Source organism: Salvelinus namaycush, chromosome 37 (genome assembly GCF_016432855.1).
Source record: "Salvelinus namaycush isolate Seneca chromosome 37, SaNama_1.0, whole genome shotgun sequence".
NCBI lineage: Eukaryota > Metazoa > Chordata > Actinopteri > Salmoniformes > Salmonidae > Salvelinus > Salvelinus namaycush.
Window position 1 is genome coordinate 14291147 of NC_052343.1, and position 18654 is coordinate 14309800.

The 18654-nt window shown below is 44.3% G+C and overlaps 1 protein-coding gene across 1 annotated transcript; it reads right to left on the reverse strand.

The window, feature by feature from the left end:
• Positions 1 to 71: 71 nt before the first annotated feature.
• On the reverse strand, positions 72 to 18244 carry LOC120031247 (calpain-7-like). The gene is made up of 19 exons (XM_038976912.1): positions 17853 to 18244; positions 17406 to 17514; positions 14678 to 14835; positions 14233 to 14300; positions 11859 to 12086; positions 11495 to 11581; positions 11168 to 11294; positions 10669 to 10848; positions 10346 to 10492; positions 9943 to 10049; positions 9463 to 9583; positions 7790 to 8034; positions 6235 to 6370; positions 6052 to 6127; positions 5826 to 5971; positions 4756 to 4818; positions 4520 to 4650; positions 2616 to 2708; positions 72 to 486 (listed from the first exon to the last, which is right to left on the reverse strand). The coding sequence occupies exons 1-19, from the start codon at positions 17952 to 17954 to the stop codon at positions 342 to 344; spliced, it is 2469 nt and encodes an 822-aa protein (XP_038832840.1). The 5' UTR covers positions 17955 to 18244; the 3' UTR covers positions 72 to 341.
• Between the last annotated feature and the right edge of the window lie 410 nt (positions 18245 to 18654).

Sequence of the window (18654 nt, forward strand, 5' to 3'; positions counted from 1 at the left end):
CCTCTTGAGTACCTAGACTGGTGGTCAACAAGCGCCAAGTAATTGAACATTGAAAATCATAAGGGCCATAGTTGTTGTGACATCATTTACTGTATCTGTCATTATGGCAAAGGAGGAAGAAAGCACCTCCAACATGCACACCCCTCAGCACATAGAGGGCTAGGTTCCATACCAAAAACTTGTCCCTTTCCAAATACCCTTGATAATAATAAAATAAATCAGTCTCTTTTGGGTCCTCCTGCAGTCATAACAAGTTCCACCTAGAGTTTACGGAACAGTGAGTGTCCATGCTGTGTGCAAGTTATTCCTGGTGTCACACCTGAATCCTTCCCCCCCTCTCCTTACTGGAGCTGGGAGACCTTTAGGGACGTGACGCTGCTGAAGTCCAGGAAGAAGGGTCCTTCCTGTTTGGGCAGGAAGGTGGTGGGGATGACGTTGTAGATGCCAGCAGAGACATGGTCCGCCTCCATGTAGCAGAAACCACACCTATAGAGAGAGATAGAGCAAGAGAGAGCAAGAGAGCGAGCGTCACTATGGCTTTGTCTCAATAGTCTCAAATAGCACCCTTTCTAATCTCCATTCCTTCATAACCTGTTGTTACAATGCAGTCCACCACCATTCCTGGACATTTTCTGTTTCATATTTCATTACCCACAAATAAATACATACAATGTGTTCAAGAGCTGATTATATGAATGATTTATAGAGATGATCTGCTATTGAATACGAATTTAACCTGCTTTAACCTCATCCACAGGATAATATTGCATAATCAACAATCATGGTCTAAATGTGAGGAAAATGTTATGAATATCTTTACTTCCAATTATTTCAAAATAATTTCTGACACACACAGTCTTTGCCAAAAGATCTAACTGTGCAGCGAGACTAATTTCAGTACACTTTCAACCTTTGAACCAGGCTAACTTAATTAGCATAGACATCCCAGAGGTCTGTTCCCTCGGTGTTGTGACTGTAGCCACCACATTTAGGCAGCATGTCATCGGCTTTGGAAAATCATGTGTCCCCAATATATGTTCCAACACTGAACTTTAACCTGTGCATAGCATTTTATGATGGATGCATTAAAGCGGTCACCCCGCCTGTTTTAGTAAAAAGCTGAGGGATGGGCCTGGAGAAATGTAACCACTTTCAAATTCATAGACGGAAAAGGGATACCTAGTCAGTTGAGCAGCGACTGCAAGGACTGACCATAGATGATATCAAAATGATCGTTTCAATCATGTAGAGGCTATATAGTGTTTGTTTACATTTATGTTTACCAACATTGGAGTTAAACAAGCTCAGAGTTTCACAGTAGGAAAATTACACTCATACCCGGGTTGAAAATGGCCAATTTGGAACACAGTAGCTGTACAGTAACATGCTATACATGAGGTCAGAGGTCAGAGTCTCCGCGTCACAGCTCTGTATGGGTTTTGACTGAGCCGTCTGGATCTTGAGCACCGTGCGCGACAAGAAGTTGCCCCCATTCGTTCCGCTAATTGGGCAAAATATTTTGTCGTCCGAGTGAGGGAAATGCTGTAAATTAAGAGGACTTGATGTATTTTGAAAGATGAAACGTTGAGGATTATAATAAATACCACTGACGTCATACAAGTGAGCCAAACACGCGTGAGCCCAAATGTGCACTTCACATTACCATATGAAACTCATGTAATATACAGTGTCAACGTTTATGATCACTATGTTTGATGTACAGTTACAAGATGACGTGGCGTTATGACCTGGGATGTCCTGAACACAATGAGCCTGTGTTTGTTTTTGGGGCTGCGGACCACACATTTGAATGCACTCTTGACTCCATTCTATGCGCACCAAAATTACCATCTGCTTCTCTGAATTGGCTTGTGAAAGCCTACTGTAAAATCATATTTTTGAATTTAATGACGCCAACCTGACCCAGACTGGGATATATAATGGAGCGTTTTTGGACAGTATTTATTTTTAGAACAACAGTAATTGTGTGATGGCGGGGATTCAGGGCTGTGTTGCAAACAACAACTACCAGTGCATATGGTCGGCACAGCTAGGAGAGCTCAAAAAGCACCTTGTAGTTGAAGACTCGTATTTTAGTCATAAAAGTGTATTGAAGTTACTTAGGAACTGTGCATACTTAGGAGAGGTGTGTGGCCACTTAAACACCAGCTTGACCTCTCACTCAAACTCTTGTAATTTTTTGGTCTTATGTTGGACCTACCCCAAACCATGAATATTCTTATCATGTTACTGAATGAGTATTTTCAGATTTCGTAAAATGCTGTAAAATACACATCAAATCAACAGCAGAATGTTTGGATTCAGTCGTGTCAGGTGACCTGTTGTATCCTCAACTTTAGTCTAATACATTTACCATAATCTCCAAACTGTTCCCTTTAAATTGCTACCATTGCTATGCATATGCTTTCCATATCTCTTCTTTGATAAATATTTCCATTTAGCCCTATCTATATAGGCCAATTCCCACGAGTGTAAAGGGTTAATATTAGGATTGATACTGAACTCATCTGGAACTCAACACTATGTACTGTCCCTGAACACCTCTATGAGCTGATAGACAAACACACTATCTCCTGTGTATCCTGGGTGAGTACCTGTAGTCTCCACTGTTCTTCTTCGGGTGGCCTGCAGGTCCTGGCTCTACTACAGTGGACACAGTCACCATCTCAAAGCCCACACTGTACTGCCTAGAGGGAGAGACCGAGACATGATAACAACAATAACAACACCACAAGCAACCAGAACCTGCGCTCTACTGCCTACAGACGGAGTCATCTCCTTTTAATTAGGAGCACCAGATTAACTATTAAAGAAGACCCCCTACAGGATGACGTAAGGGAGTCGAGTAATACTGGAAACTGACTGTTAGTCTGTCTGGTCACATTTACACCTGGCAATCGTATTCTGTGACAGCTCAAATTGTCTGGATGTGTCATGACAAAGTCTCATTGGAGTCAGACTGTCAGACACAATGCAGACCGTGCATATTATTTAGCATTGTAGTCATTTAGATTAGATTCAACTTTGTCATTGAACAAGTACAGTATAACTGTGCAAATAAAAGAGTGCAAAAAATGTACAAGTAAAACAATTAAGTACAATGTATGTTATTAAGTGGGATGTATAAATGTGCAATGAAGGCAAATTGAAAGTGCAAGGAGGCATGCAACTGAAATGCAGGGATAGCAGCAATGAGGTTACCGAGGTAGACATGTACAACTGAATAATGTCCTTAATCAGACTTTGCAAAGCAATGTCAGAGTCGAGTAGTAGCGTGAAGAGTGGAAAGAGAGTAATGCAACAAGGTCCCTGAGAGGCACTACTAAGATGTGGGCGGGTGGATATGGCTGTTACAGAGTTCAGCAGGGTTACAGTAGCTGGAAAGAAAGAAACTGTTCTTGAGCCTGCTAGTGCAGGAACGTAGAGACCTGTACCACCTGCCTGATGGTAGAAGGGCACACAGTTTGTGGCATGGATGTGAAGGGACCTGATGATGCCGCACGCCCTATGCAGACGCCGCTTGCGCTGGAGGTCTACGATGGCAGGGAGCTGGACACCAGTGATGTGCTGGGCGGTTTTCAAGGAGCATCCGCCAAACCACACTGTGGCGCAGTTAGTCAGAATGCTCTCGACCGTGCAACAGTAAAAGTTCCCCAGCATCTTGGGAGACAGGCGAACCTTCTTCAGCCTCCTCAAATAGTATAGGCGCTGCTGCGCCTTTTTGACCAGGGTTGAGGTGTTGAGGGTCCAGTAGAGGTCCTCGAAGATGTAGACATCCAGGAATTTGAAGCTGGGCACACGCTCCACCTCAGTGCCATCAATGAGAACTGGGGCGTGGCTGCAGCTTTTAGACTTCCTGTAATCCACAATGAGCTACTTGGTTTTCTTTGCATTGAGGGCCAGGTTGTTGTCAGCGCACCATGCAGACAGGTGCTTGACCTCCTCCCTGTAGGCTGACTCGTCATTTTCACTGATCAGGCCTACCACTGTAGTGTCGTCTGCGAACTTGATGGTGTTGGAACCGTGTACAGGAACACAGGTGAAGAGGGAGTACAGGAGGGGGCTCAGCACACAGCCCTGTGGCACACCGGTGTTCAGGTTCAGGGTTGAGGAGGTGAAGTTGTCTAACCTGACAGACCGGGGTCCAGTTACAGAGAGAGGGGCTGATCCCTAGGTCATGGAGTTTGGTGACCAGCCTAGAGGGAATTACCGTATTGAATGCTGAGCTAAAGTCTATAAACAGCATTCTCACATAGGTGTTGGTTTTGTCCAGGTGGGTCAGGGCAGAGTGTAAAGCTGTGGAGAGTAGTCCTTCTGCAGTCACCTCGGATTAGAGAAGGTTTGACGGACAGGATGAACACTCGAGTATTAAAAATGCTGTGTTACAAGAGGACATTCATTTTATATCCATCAATTGTGATTGAGCCATAAAGTGTCCCCACTGGGTGTAGTGCCCCCAGTGGTGTGGAGGGCTCCTGCAGGCCGCAGTGAGTCTTACCTGGAGCCTCGTAGCTCTATGAGCATGGGCCCTGGGCGCTCCAGGTTAAACTGGTAGATTGGGTTGTGCTTGTACGAGTCCTTGTAGTTCCCACAGCCCCCCGCACTCGGCCCCTTCCACTGGCCATTGATCTGCACAGGGAGAGAGAGGGGGCTTCAGCAATGTGAGATGGTGATTTTGTTATCATGTCAATAGAGAATGTGAACAACAAAGAGACAAGTGGAAGTAAATATTACCCGTTTGGTATGAGTGAAGGGCGTTGGGATCTTGGAGAAGGAGAACTTGCATCCAGAGTACACCTGTTGGAGGGAAACGTCTATTACTCTGTTGGAACTGAATGAGCAGGGATGTGATCAGCACAACATAGAAACATCAGGAAGAAACTCCTGGAAGAATACTGGCCAGCTCTTATACAGATAGAAGAAATCATGTTCGTTCCGTACCTCACGAGAACTCTTCTCAGTATGAGACTGAACGTCAATTCACTAATTCTCCAGATTATTTTTAAGGAAGTGAGAGTGCAGGAATTTATTTCACAGCCAGTTTGCTGCTTGTCAGTCAAGGCTAGAGATATTCCTCTGGTGATTGGCTTTTCTCTATCATTCTCAGAAAGACACACATGCAACTACTTTCAGGGTTTCTTCTCTTCTACGGAGGCCAAACATGTTGTTTTTGTGAGACATCAGATAACAGCTCCTCAAAGACTTCAGATCAGTTGGCACGGGGAGTTTATGAAATATAAATGAGCAAAAAAAGGTTTGGGTCACATACTCACACAAAACATAAAACCTTTTACTCATACAAACCAACAGAAAGTCTCTCTCCATCTCTCTGTCACACACAGAAATTCATTGCAGACAAACTCACAAGCTCTCTTTTAACTGATTTCATAGTTCTGCAAGTGGGTTCTGACACAGAACTGTTTCTAATGAAATAATTAGCACACTGTTCATTTAAGACTCAATCTGCATGGATATGAATACACACACTCACAGACTATAGGACAAAGGATTCATGTTTCAGAATGTAGAATTATACAACTCAGATCTAGTTTTATATTCCTTGTGTGTACGGTATATGTATGTACACTTGACATTCATTAAGTGAAACAAGACACTTTCCTCTTTTCTCATCTTCCCCCACTCCCTCTTCTTCTTCACCCCCACCATCCCACTCTCTTTTCTCACGCTCTATTGTGAGATGCTTGAAGCATGCTATATGCGCACTTCTGCACCGCAGTACAACAGGATCGCAGTGTTTGCCTGCCAGCGACAGATCTGACACTGTGTGTGTGTGTGTGTCTCACCCTCAAGGTGTAGTTGATGGTGTTCTGCTTCTCGTACTGTGACACCACCAGTGTGAAGGTGTGTGTTCCAGCGCTGGTTAGTCTCATCTTGGTCAGGTAGTGGGGGCTGTTGATCCTGATCCCATCTATGTAGGGGGGAGGGTCCGCTGAGGAGGAACATACGAGACAGTCAGAGGAAAAACACACACACCACACACACACACACACACACACACACAAAACTCACCAGGGTAGTAAACTTTCTTTCCCTCTGTCTTGTAAACCACCAAGGTGATGAACTCCCTGTTTTGTGCAAAGTCATCCTGAACATCAAAGGACAAAAACAGAGTGATTATTGTTTCTATGGGAGAAAATAGGACATTGTCTGATACTGTGTGGTGGTGAACAGCCAGACAGACAGTGTGTGCACCTTGTCAGTGATGTGTCTGGTCAGCAGCACCCAGACAGCGGTGCCCCCTGCAGGACAGGTCACCTCCAGCCGGTACTGAGGGTTGTTGGCCAGGCTGTAGGCATCCTTCACCGGGCCCTGCTTCCCATCCCAGGTACTGCAGGGACACACAGAACCAGAAATATACTTCACATATCATACACGTGTATTTTTTATACACATACAGTGCATTCGGAAAGTATTTAGACCGCTTGACTTATTCTAAAATTGATTGATGAGGATTTATTTTTATTCAATCTACACACAATACCCCATACTGACAAAGCGAAAACAGGTTTTTAGAATGTTTTGCAAAAAAACTGAAATACCTTATTTACATAAGTATTTAGAACATTTGCTATGAGACTCGAAATTGAGCTCAGGTGCATCCCGTTTCCATTGATCATCCTTAAGATGTTTTTACAACTTGATTGGAGTCCACCTGTGGTAAATGTAATTGATTGAAAATGAAAAGGCACACACCTGTCTATATAAGGTACAACAGTTGACAGGGCATGTCAGAGCAAAAACCAAGCAATGAGGTCAAAGGAATTGTATGTAGAGCTTTGAGACAGGATTGTGTCGAGGCACAGATCTGCGGAAGTCTACCAAAAAATGTCTGCAGCATTGAAAGTCCCCAAGAACACAGTGGCCTCCATCATTCTTAAAGAGCTGGCCACCCAGCCAAACTGAGCAATCGGGGAGAAGGGCCTTGGTTCGGGAGGTGACCAAGAAGCTCCAGAGTTCTTTCTGTGGAAATGGGAGAACCTTCCAGAAGAACAACCATCTCTGCAGCACTCCACCAATCAGGCCTTTATGGTAGAGTGGCCAGACGGAAGCCACTTCTCAGTAAAAGGCACATGACAGCCCGCTTGGAGTTTGCCAAAAGGCACCTAAAGGACTCAGACCATGAGAAACAAAAATGATCTGGTCTGATGAAACCAAAATTGAACTATTTGGTCTGAATGCCAAGCTTCAGGCCTAGAGGAAACCTGGCACCATCCTTACGGGGAAGCGTGGTGGCTTCGGGACAAGTCTCTGAATGTCCTTGAGTGGCCCAGCCAGAGCCCAGACTTGAACCTGATCGAACATCTTTGGATAGACCTGAAAATAGCTGTGCAGCAACGCTCCCCATCCAACCTGACAGAGCTTGAGAGGATCTGCAGAGAAGAATGGGAGAAACTCCCCAAATACAGGTGTGCCAAGCTTATAGTGTCATACCCAAGAAGACTCGAGGCTGTAATCGCTGCCAAAGGTGCTTCAACAAAGTACTGAGTAAAGGGTCTGAATGTGATATTTCCGTTTTTTTATTTGTAAAATTTCTAAACACCTGTTTTTGCTTTGTCATTATGGGGTATCGTGTGTAGATTTATGAGGGGAAAAAACGATTTAATCAATTTTAGAATGAGGATGTAACGTAACAATGTGGAAAAAGTCAAGGGGTCTGAATAATTTCCTAATGCACTGTACAGTAGGTATTTATAGGTATAACAGGTGAACCCTTGTGGGAGATAGAATAGGGCTGTTGTTGACTGACCTGTGGATACAGGAAGACTCTCTGAACAGGGCGGGGCTCCAGCTCAGGTAGATGACATCATAGTACTGGCACAGGTCCTCAAACGTGATCCAGAACACGCCGTTATCAAACTTCTGTGCGGTCTTGGGGTCAAAGTTGAGGTATTTGAGAAGTTCTGGGGTCCAGTTTTTCTCGTCCCGTTCACTGAAGCGGCCTTTCCACCTCAGGTGGCTCCACGGGTTCTTCAGCTGCAGGAATCGCTTCCCCTGAGACCCAGATCAAATGGCAAAGAAGCTTAGCATGCAGGCAGAACACTATTAATGATGCGCAAAGTTACAAAGTTCTGCAGGCTCTAGTTTTGTCTTATCTTGATTATTGTCCAGTCGTGTGGTCCAGTGCTGCAAGGAAATACCTAGTTAAGCTGCAGCTGGCCCAGAACAGAGCGGCACGTTTCGCTCTTCATTGTAATCAGAGGGATGATATAAATACTATGCATGCCAGTCTCTCTTGGCTAAGAGTTGAACTTACACAGCGCTGACACACACACTTACCCCATCAGACATGCCACCAGGGGTCTTTTCACAATCCCCAAATCCAGAACAAATTCAAGAAAGCGTACAATATTACATAAAGCGATTATTGCATGGAACTCCGTTCCATCTCATATTGCTCAAATAAACAGCAAACCTGGTTTAAAAAAAACAGATGAAGCAACACCTCACGGCACAACGCCTCTCCACTATTTGACGTAGATGTGTGTATGCATTGACATGTAGGCTACGTGTGCCTTTTAAAAAATGTTTTATGTAGTTCTGTCCATGAGCTGTTCTTGTCTATTAATGTTCTGTATTGTCATGTTTCATGTGGACCCCAGGAAGAATAGCTGCTGCTTTTTCAACAGCTAATGGGGATCCTAATAAAATACCAAAGACATAAATGAAATTGACCAGATACAAGTAAAACAGATCATGCTACATGTATACCATGAGTGGTTATGCTAACAAGCTACTGTAACAACCATGAGTGGTTATGCTAACAAGCTCCTGTAACAACCATGAGTGGTTATGCTAACCAAGCTACTGTAACAACCATGAGTGGTTATGCTAACAAGCTACTGTAACAACCATGAGTGGTTATGCTAACAAGCTACTGTAACATCTGTGAGAGGTTATGCTAACCAAGCTACTGAAACAACTATGAATGGTTATGCTAACCAAGCTACTGTAACAACTATGAGTGGTTATGCTAACCAAGCTACTGAAACAACCATGAATGGTTATGCTAACCAAGCTACTGAAACAACCATGAGTGGTTATGCTAACCAAGCTACTGTAACAACCATGAGTGGTTATGCTAACCAAGCTACTGTAACAACCATGAGTGGTTATGCTAACCAAGCTACTGTAACAACCATGAGTGGTTATGCTAACCAAGCTACTGTAACAACCATGAGTGGTTATGCTAACCAAGCTACTGTAACAACCATGAGTGGTTATGCTAACAAGCTACTGTAACATCTGTGCGTGGTTATGCTAACAAGGTACTGTAACATCTATGAGTGGTTATGCTAACAAGCTACTGTAACAACTATGAGTGGTTATGCTAACAAGCTACTGTAACATCTATGAGTGGTTATGCTAACAAGCTACTGTAACAACTATGAGTGGTTATGCTAAGTTAACACTAACACTTACTTTGTGCTCCCGGATATCCAGGACAGCGTAGGCATGCGTTGGCACAAGGCCCCACCTCTCGCCTTCCTCCTCTGTCATCACCCCCGTTGCCGTGGTGATTAGGACATCGCCCCGGTGAAACCTGTCATGAGAGGAGAGGGGGATGTGAGAGTAGTAGGTCAGCTATCTTGGCTAGGAGACCAAACTCTGAGGTATTGATAACCATGTCTATTACCATCTGGCAGCAAAGGTCATCATGAAAAATCACTACCTGACTGGAGGATGGATTAGTGGCATTACTCGGTGTGTGTGTGTATCTTTTTACAAATGTAATACGATTTGTGGATTCAAATAAAGTGTTTCAAATGTGTACAAATCTGTGAGTCATATCTCTTGGTGTGTACTGTATGTGTGAATTCTACAGAGCAGATGGACTATGTAGGCCCTTAAGTGTGTCCATGGGTGAATTAATGAGTGTGTGTTTGTGTCTGCGTGTCTCACCTCTGGTAGAGCATGCGGAAGGTGTCGTCCTTGATGAATGACTGATTGTCTGAATGCATGGCGATACGCTCTGGGATCCAGCCAGTGAGTGCGTGCAGATCGATGTTCTACAATACAATAAGACAGAACGAATAGAGATCACACTATAGAGAACATCAATAACAAGAGCCAACTGTCCAATCACGCACAATGGATGAAATGTGGAATTTAGCCCACGCTGTGAATTTGAGGGAACTGTTGTTAGCTCTGAAACATTCTCCAAAGTGAAACATTCGCTTCTCTCATATCAATTCAGTAGGAGACAAGGAGATGTAGCCAAAGCAGATAATTGAGTTGCACGTTTGGCTATTGGACAGAGCCCAGTGCAAAAGGGGTAGTACTTTCACAGGGGGAACTCCCTCACCGAGTTGGAGCCGGGGAAGTCGTAGCCTCCCATGACCTTCATGTAGGCCTTCTCTATGAGGGAGACCCACAGCTCGTTCCTGTTGCTGGAGTAGGAACACAGCAGCTCTCCATTCTGACCACATGGCAGGAAGTCGTCTATAATGACCTGCAGGGAACAGGAGGGGGAACACTTACAACAATACAACCCATTGGTAGACACTGTCAGAGACATGGCAGCTTTACAGTGACAGTCTAGTCATTTAGAGAGTGAGGTTTGCTAGCTTATCTCACAATGACATTGAGCACCAGTGGAACCAGGTCCCAGGTTCTGCAGTGTGTTACCTTTCTGGGCACACCGTTGATGTGAAGCTTCACCATGTACTTCCCACAGGGGTTATACTCTGGCTCCCCGCGCCGGTTCTGGGGGTAGATGATGCTGGTGATGAGCTTCTTGTTGTAGCGTCGCTCATAGGCAGCGCTGATGGCTAACGACGCCACGAACGAGCAGTCAGACACCACCGTCTAACAGGAGAGAGTTGGTGATTAACATTAAGAGTATGAGACTGACATCCGACCACCAGGATGGGAGGTGAATCTGTCAGTTTTATCCGTCACATTGACAGGTATTCAGTATAGAGCAGATTATCTATAAAGTAGGTAGGTTTTATCAGACAAAACATAAGTACAAGTGGCGCCATCTGATGATGAGTCAATTCCAATACAACTCATATAGCTACTGCACTCTTAGTGGTCTACACCTTAAATAATGATGTATTTTACAGGGTTCATTTTGGTCTTGATTATTGATATTGAATATTGGCGGCTGTGTGTGTGGCTGGACCTGTTTGATGCTGAAGCTGGATACAGATAAGATCATGGTGGGGTTATTGCAGATCTCGTCAGGGCGAACCCAGCGGGAGAAGATGGTTCTCTGCTTGGGAGACAGGGCCAGCTTGCCTAGTTTGTCCCTGGGAAACATCCACAGAGAATAAAAAGTCTGATGTTAATCACAAATTAACAGCTGATGCAATCAAGCGGCACTCCATCTAGTATCTGCTTTCAGATGGAAATTGGTTGTCAGTAGAAATGTATCATGTCTGTATTCTACAATCTGTACACCCACTTACTAAGGAGCTTTTTTAACTCGGCCAAGAATATCCTGACTTACGAGAATGGAACAGGAAAGGCAAATCTCTCCTTCAGGTCCACGCTCATGAAGGGGACAAAGGGTATGCTGTTGATCTTGGACGTGCTCCTAATTGGAAAGGAGGAGAGGAGAATCAGGAGAAATGTAACATGTGTACCTTACCCAGCAGGTGAAAATGTAGATGAGAGTCAAACCTGAACCTTCACCAAACAAAGGTGTGTTACTAGCTAACCTTTAGAAAAACCAGTCACACACTGGCATTATGCTCCGAGGGAAATGGGGATTATTATGGAACCACAGATCATTGCTTCTTGGGTGCCTAAACTCAATGTGTTGACCATGTTCTATGATTCTCCAGAGTCCAGATAGATCCCAGCCTGCTCACCTGAGCACCTCGATCTCTTCTGAGGTGTAGCGCTGACCCTGAGGCTCGCTGGACTGGACCGGCCTGACTGGCTGGGGACGGTTCTGGAGGGAGAAGTCAGGTCCAAGGGGGAAGAACTGTCTGACGGGACAAGGCCCCCCACTAGGTTTGGCCCCTGAGGGCCCCGTCCTGTCCTGTGGTGACTGGGCTAAGGGACTGGCGGACTGGGACTCCTTCAGCCCCTCCGCCCTGGAGAGAAACAAAGTGGTTGGTTGGTCAGTCGGGTTGGTGTTCCTTGATCATTTACAGCACATTCGGAAAGTATTCAGACCCCTTGACTTTTTCCACATTTTGTTAAGTTACAGCCTTATTCTAAAATGGATTTTTAAAAATACTGTTACGTTCCCCAGTTTCTGTGTTGTGGTTTTGTTTGTATGTTTGTTTTTCATGAAATGGCTTCCCCCAAGCAGCTGATTGGTCGGCCCCATTGCTAATTGGAACTGACCCCACCCTCTCGTCAGAGGATACAGCTGTATCCCATTACAGACTCCTTCTGAAGCTAGAAAAGCCAGTGTTCCTTTGTTAAGAGAGAGCTGATGGTTATGTCCTGTGTTGGTTGTTGCTGAGAGAGAGCTGATGGTTATGTCCTGTGTTGGTTGTTGCTGAGAGAGAGCTGATGGTTATGTCCTGTGTTGGTTGTTGCTGAGAGAGAGCTGATGGTTATGTCCTGTGTTGGTTGTTGTTAAGAGAGAGCTGATGGTTATGTCCTGTGTTGGTTGTTGTTAAGAGAGAGCTGATGGTTATGTCCTGTGTTGGTTGTTGCTGAGAGAGAGCTGATGGTTATGTCCTGTGTTGGTTGTTGCTGAGAGAGAGCTGATGGTTATGTCCTGTGTTGGTTGTTGCTGAGAGAGAGCTGATGGTTATGTCCTGTGTTGGTTGTTGCTGAGAGAGAGCTGATGGTTATGTCCTGTGTTGGTTGTTGCTGAGAGAGAGCTGATGGTTATGTCCTGTGTTGGTTGTTGCTGAGAGACAGGTTTGTGTTAAGTATTTTGTTGCCGCTGATCTGAGGTATGGGTGTGTCAATAGGACGCAGTGTTTTTGATTCTTGAAATTGTTTACTTACGTTTGTATTCTGTTTAATTTATTCCCAGGGGGGAAGGGGAAGGCACCTAGGGTGTGCTTAAGCAAGAGGCCTGCGGGCATACATAACCCGTATGTATTTACTGTCTATGCACACTAGGTAAGACCTGGGCGGACCACCCCCTGTATTTTGGTTAGCGCACCAGGTGGGGCTAGTTAGGTAAGTAGTGGGTAGGCAGGTAAGGTAGGAGAGGGGGCTCTAACTTTTACTTTCTTTGCTTTCGTCCAGCCTCTTTTTCCCAAAATTACCATGTGACGGAATAAATTCCCTGTAAACGGTAAATTCTCTGCCTTTGTCATCCTTACTCGCACCTACAATCCCATTCATCTTTCACACCACGGGGAGTTGAGTTGTAGCAGGGTGTTGCGTTCCCTCTTCCTAGAGGCGTATGTAACAAATACGTACCAATCTACTCACAATACCCCATAAAGTCAAAGCAAAAACAGGTTTTTAGAAAATGTATTAAAAATAAAAAACGTAAATATCACATTAACATAAGTATTCAGACCCTCTACCGAGTACTTTGTTAAAGCACCTGTGGCAGCAATCACAGCCTTGAGTCTTCTTGGGAACTCTGTCAGTGACCATCGGGTTCTCGGTCACCTCCCTGACCAAGGCCCTTCTCCCCCGATTTGCTCAGTTTGGCCAGGCGGCCAGCTCTAGGAAGTCTTGGTGGTTCCAAACTTCTTCCATTTAAGAATGATGGAGGCCACTGTGTTCTTGGGGGCTTTCAATTCTGCAGACATTGAAAGCCTTGACACAATCCTGTCTCGGAGCTCTACGGAAAATTACTTCGACCTTATGGCTTGGTTTTTGCTCTGACATGCACTGTCAACTGTGGGACCTTTATATAGACAGATGTGTGCCTTTCCAAATCATGTCCAATCAATTGAATGTACCACAGGTGGACTCCAAGTTGTAGAAACACCTCAAGGATGATCCATGGCAACAGGATGCACTTGAGCTCAATTTCGAGTCTCAGAGCAAAGGGTCTGAATACTTATGTAAATAAGTTCAGTTTTTTTTATTTGTAATACATTTGCAAAAATGTCTAAACCTGTTTCGCTTTGTCATTATGGGGTATTGTGTGTAGATTGATGAAAATATGTATGTATTTAATCCATTTAAAAATAAGGCTGTAACGTAACAAAATGTGGAAAAAGTCAAGGGTCTGAATACTTTCCAAATGCACTGTATACAACATTAGAAATGTAGAAATATTACACTATAGAGAGGAGGGGAGAATGACCTTACCTATCGAGGGCCTGACGAGCCAGCTGCTTCAGTTTGCCCTGCAGCCCCTGGTCTGTCGTATCATGAGACTGTGAGAAAGTGGAAGAAAAGGAGTGGAGTGGGGGGGGGGGGGGGTTACACTTGACACCTGCCACAAATTATGTACCCTAAAGACTAGGTCAAGAGAGATGTCAATACATACAATGAAGGCTAGTGGTGCATCAATCTGTTCATGGCCTAATCCAAATAAACAGTTCTTATACCTGTTCCTGACTACACCTCCATTGGACCTGGTGATGACCCAGGAATTAACATCCTGTATAAATGTTTGATAAATGTCTGAATAGCAGAGAGTATAGCTAATTTTGTTGTTTTGCTCAATACAAGAGCATTGGTGGTGAATGTTGCCTCTGTAGTCTCACAGTGGGCCTAAAAGAAGCCTGAGTCTTTCCTAAGCAGCCCCTACCGTCTGGATGCAGAGTTCCACGGCCTGTGTGTAGAGCTCGATGGCCTCGTCCCCATTGCCCTTCTCATCCTCCTCAAAGGCCTGGGTGACCAGGAAGTGGGCCCGCTCCAGATCCACCTGCTGCTTGCTCTTCAGAGGATCGCTACTTTGAGCTTGAACTGCATGGGGTCAAAGGTAAGTAGGACACAACGGAACATTTAAAAAAATATATATTTTCACATACACTGGATAGGTGCAGACAAATGTTGTTGTTTTACAGCCATAGTAGTACGGCGCCCCTGGAGCAAATTAGGGTTAAGTGCATTGCTCAAGGGCACCGACCAATTTTTCACCTTGCCAGCTCAGGTATTCAAATCAGCAACCTTTAGGTTACTGGCCCAACGCTACAACCGCTAGGATATCCTCAATGAGAGGCTGACTAAGAAAATAACTGGATGAGGGAAATATAGGTGTTATATATTTGAGGTGATGTGGATATGTTAGGATAGCTACTGCCAACTACAGCATTGAGAAACACTGGAAACAATGAGAGGTTTCCTCTACCCAAATAAGGCTAGTGCCTCATATCAACTTGAATACAGTAACATGACCCTCTTGAGCGACAGAGATATTAAGAGGCTTTTAGGCCCGGGCAACCGTATAGTATGAACCTGAGTCACACCCACTCTCCAACTTAACGGGACATACCCACACACCCTTTGTTGCTTTTATGTATTTTTCTTTTTGTGCTATTGCTCTGTCTGCTATGTGTTGCTTGTCCGATGTTGCTCTGCATGTGCTCACTGCTCATTGTTTGTCTGTATTGTTATTGTAATTGTTTTTAATAGCCTGCACAGGGACTGCGGTTGAAAATTTGCCGGCTGGCTAAAACCGTGGCTTTTACTGAAATGTTGATTAATGTGCACTGTCCCTATAAAAATAAACTCAAACTCAATCTGTGGGCCAGTTTCATAAACACAAGTGAAGGCCCTCACATCTCACACAAACATGCACAAACAAGTGAAGTGAAGTGTAAGCTGTTCGGTAGGTCATGGAAAGAATGACTCAGAAGGAAACTCACTATGTTTACTGTGATACAACATTAGATAGGCTAAGGACTAGATACAGTGCATTCGTAAGTATTCAGACCCCTTGACTTTTTCCACATTTTGTTACGTTACAGCCTTATTCTAAAATGGATTAAATTGTTTCCCCCCCCTCAATCTACACACAATACTCCATAATGACAAAGCACAAATAGGTTGACATTTTTGCAAATGTATAAAATAAAATAAAACTGAAATATGACATTTACATAAGTATTCAGACCCTTTACTCAGTACTTTGTCGAAGCACTTTTGGCAGCAATTACAGCCTCAAGTCTTCTTGGAACACCTGTATTTGGGGAGTTTCTCCCATTCTCTGCAGATCCTCTCAAGCTCTGTCAGGTTGGATGGGGAGCGTCGCTGCACAGCTATTTTCAGGTGTCTCCAGAGATGGCTCTGGCTGGGCCACTCAAGGACATTCAGAGACTTGTCCCGAAGCCACTCATGCGTTGTCTTGGCTGTGTGCTTAGGGTCATTGTCCTGTTTGAAGGTGAACCTTCGCCCCAGTCTGAGGTCCTGAGCTCTCTGGAGCAGGTTTTCATCAAGGAGTTATAATCTTTCCCTCAATCCTGATTAGTCTCCCAGTCCCTGCTGCTGAAAAACATCCCCACAGCATGATGCTGCCACCACACTTCACAGTAGGGATGGTATTGGCCAGGTGATGAGTGGTGCCTAGTTTCCTCTCGACGTGACGCTTGGCATTCAGGCCAAAGAGTTCAATCTTGGTTTCATCAGACCAGAGAATCTTGTTTCTCATGGTCTGAGAGTACTTTAGGTGCCTTTTGGCAAACACCAAGCGGGCTGACATGTGCCTTATACTGAGAAGTGGCTTCCGTCTGGCCACTCTACCATAAAGGCCTGATTGGTGGAGTGCTGCAGAGATGGTTGTTCTTCTGGAAGGTTCTCCCATCTCCACAGAAAGAACTCTGGAGCTTCTTGGTCACCTCCCTGACCAAGGCCCTTCTCCCCTGATTGCTCAGTTTGGCTGGGCGGCCAGCTCTAGGAAGTCTTGGTGGTTCCAAACTTCTTCCATTTAAGAATGATGGAGGCCACTGTGTTCTTGGGGACCTTCAATGCTGCAGAAATGTATCCCCAGATCTGTGCTTTGACACAATCCTGTTTCAGTTTTTGATCTGACTTGCACTGTCAACTGTGGGACCTTTTATAGACAGATGTGTGCCTTTCCAAATCATGTCCAATCAATTGAATTTACCACAGGTGGACTCCAATCAAGTTGTTGAAACATCTCAAGGATGATTAAGGGAAACAGGTTGCACCTGTGCTCAATTTTGAGTCTCATTGCAAAGGGTCTGAATACTTATGTAAATAAGCTATTTCTGTTTTTTTAATACATTCGCAAACATTTCTAAAAACCTGTTTTTGCTTTGTCATTATGGGGTATTGTGTGTAGTTTGATGAGGGAAAAATTTAATTAATTCATTTTAGAATAAGGCTGCACCGTAACAAAATGTGGAAAAAGTCAAGGGGTCTGAACACTTTCCGAATGCACTGTAGGCTACTCACTGCAATGCTTTATGAATACGGGCCCAAACATTCTGGATGGAGTATGAGAGTGAATGAAGTTGGATCAGAAGTGGTTATGGAGGATCACCCGTTTCCCTACGCTGTTGAGTTGGACTCACCAGCATTGTGCAGGGCCTGAACCCGGTCCAGGTACTCATTGACTTTATCCTGGATGCCCTCCAGTTTAGACCCTGCCATGCCGGCGTAGATCAGGGCTTGTGCCGCCTCCTAATATCACATACAACACCAACATTATTGCTCTCAAAATGACAAATTAATTTTCATGTAGCAAAATACAAGTGTATTAACCATGGGTCAAGTACCACTACGATAGTAACGTACCCTATATTATTTGAGCTTCTGGATACACCTTAAAGGCTTAATACATACCGTTTGTTACACAGGTGTAAACACTGGGATGCCACTTCTAAAGGCTAAAAGTGCATCAGTGATCAAGTAGTCTATTCCACAAGGGTGACCATAAGATGCAGGTGAAAGTAAAAGCCAATGAGTAGTGTGGCAAATTATTACACAACATCCATTTCATTCAGAGTCCTTAACGTTACCTTATAATAGAAGACAGCCTCGTTGTATTTTCCATTCTGGTCGCAGATGACAGCAGTTTTAGCAAATTTAACTCCATCGTGCTCCAGTGCCGTGCAATCCATTTTGTTCTAACGTTTTTTCAAACGCCTTCATACAGCCTGGAAAATATGGCTGTCCCTGTCATTCGGAACTAAAGTTAGGTTACTAACGTTAGCTAGCGGCGTTAGCTAGCAAGACGAACTTGACAGAACGTCAGACAACTAAATCAAAGCAATGAGTTACAGTTCCAAAATATAGATTTTTAAGAGAAGATTATCAAATGAATGGAATACAAACAACCGCCTTGACAATATCATTATGATATACAGCTAGCAAGTAGACGAGCTACTTTCTGCTCGATAACAACAAGTGATTTCCATGATTTAGCTTCCGGGTAGCTCCAGCGATGACGAGGGCTTTTACACTCCAATCCAGTTGGTGGCAGTATTGCGCCATTGATTGATGTAAATCTCCAGTCCACATTGAAGAGTATTCATGATCGAAACACAACACAATACAACTCGACGTGCATCACATGTTCATCGTCAGTTTTACGCACATTGGTGTTGTTAACTAATGTTTTGACTGTGTCCCTTGTGAGATGGCGGTGTGTGGAACTGAAAGATTGCGCTTAATTAAATAGTTTGTCGAAGTTCAATTTCCTCCATGTGTGTGAAACGCATAGACTTGCATGTCCTATTCAATTAAACTGTGCGTGCATGCTTACTTTGTTATTCCACCATTCAACACTTTTCTATCTACATGTATCAGTCTTTTGTGAAA

Coding starts and splice junctions, on each gene's coding strand:
- LOC120031247 (XM_038976912.1), bottom strand. CDS start 17,954: ATGGATTGCACGGCACTGGAGCACGATGGAGTTAAATTTGCTAAAACT. Junction 11,582..11,858: donor GAAGAGATCGAGGTGCTCAG/GTGAGCAGGCTG, acceptor CTTTCCAATTAG/GAGCACGTCCAAGATCAACA. Junction 487..2,615: donor AAGAACAGTGGAGACTACAG/GTACTCACCCAG, acceptor CTCTCTCTATAG/GTGTGGTTTCTGCTACATGG.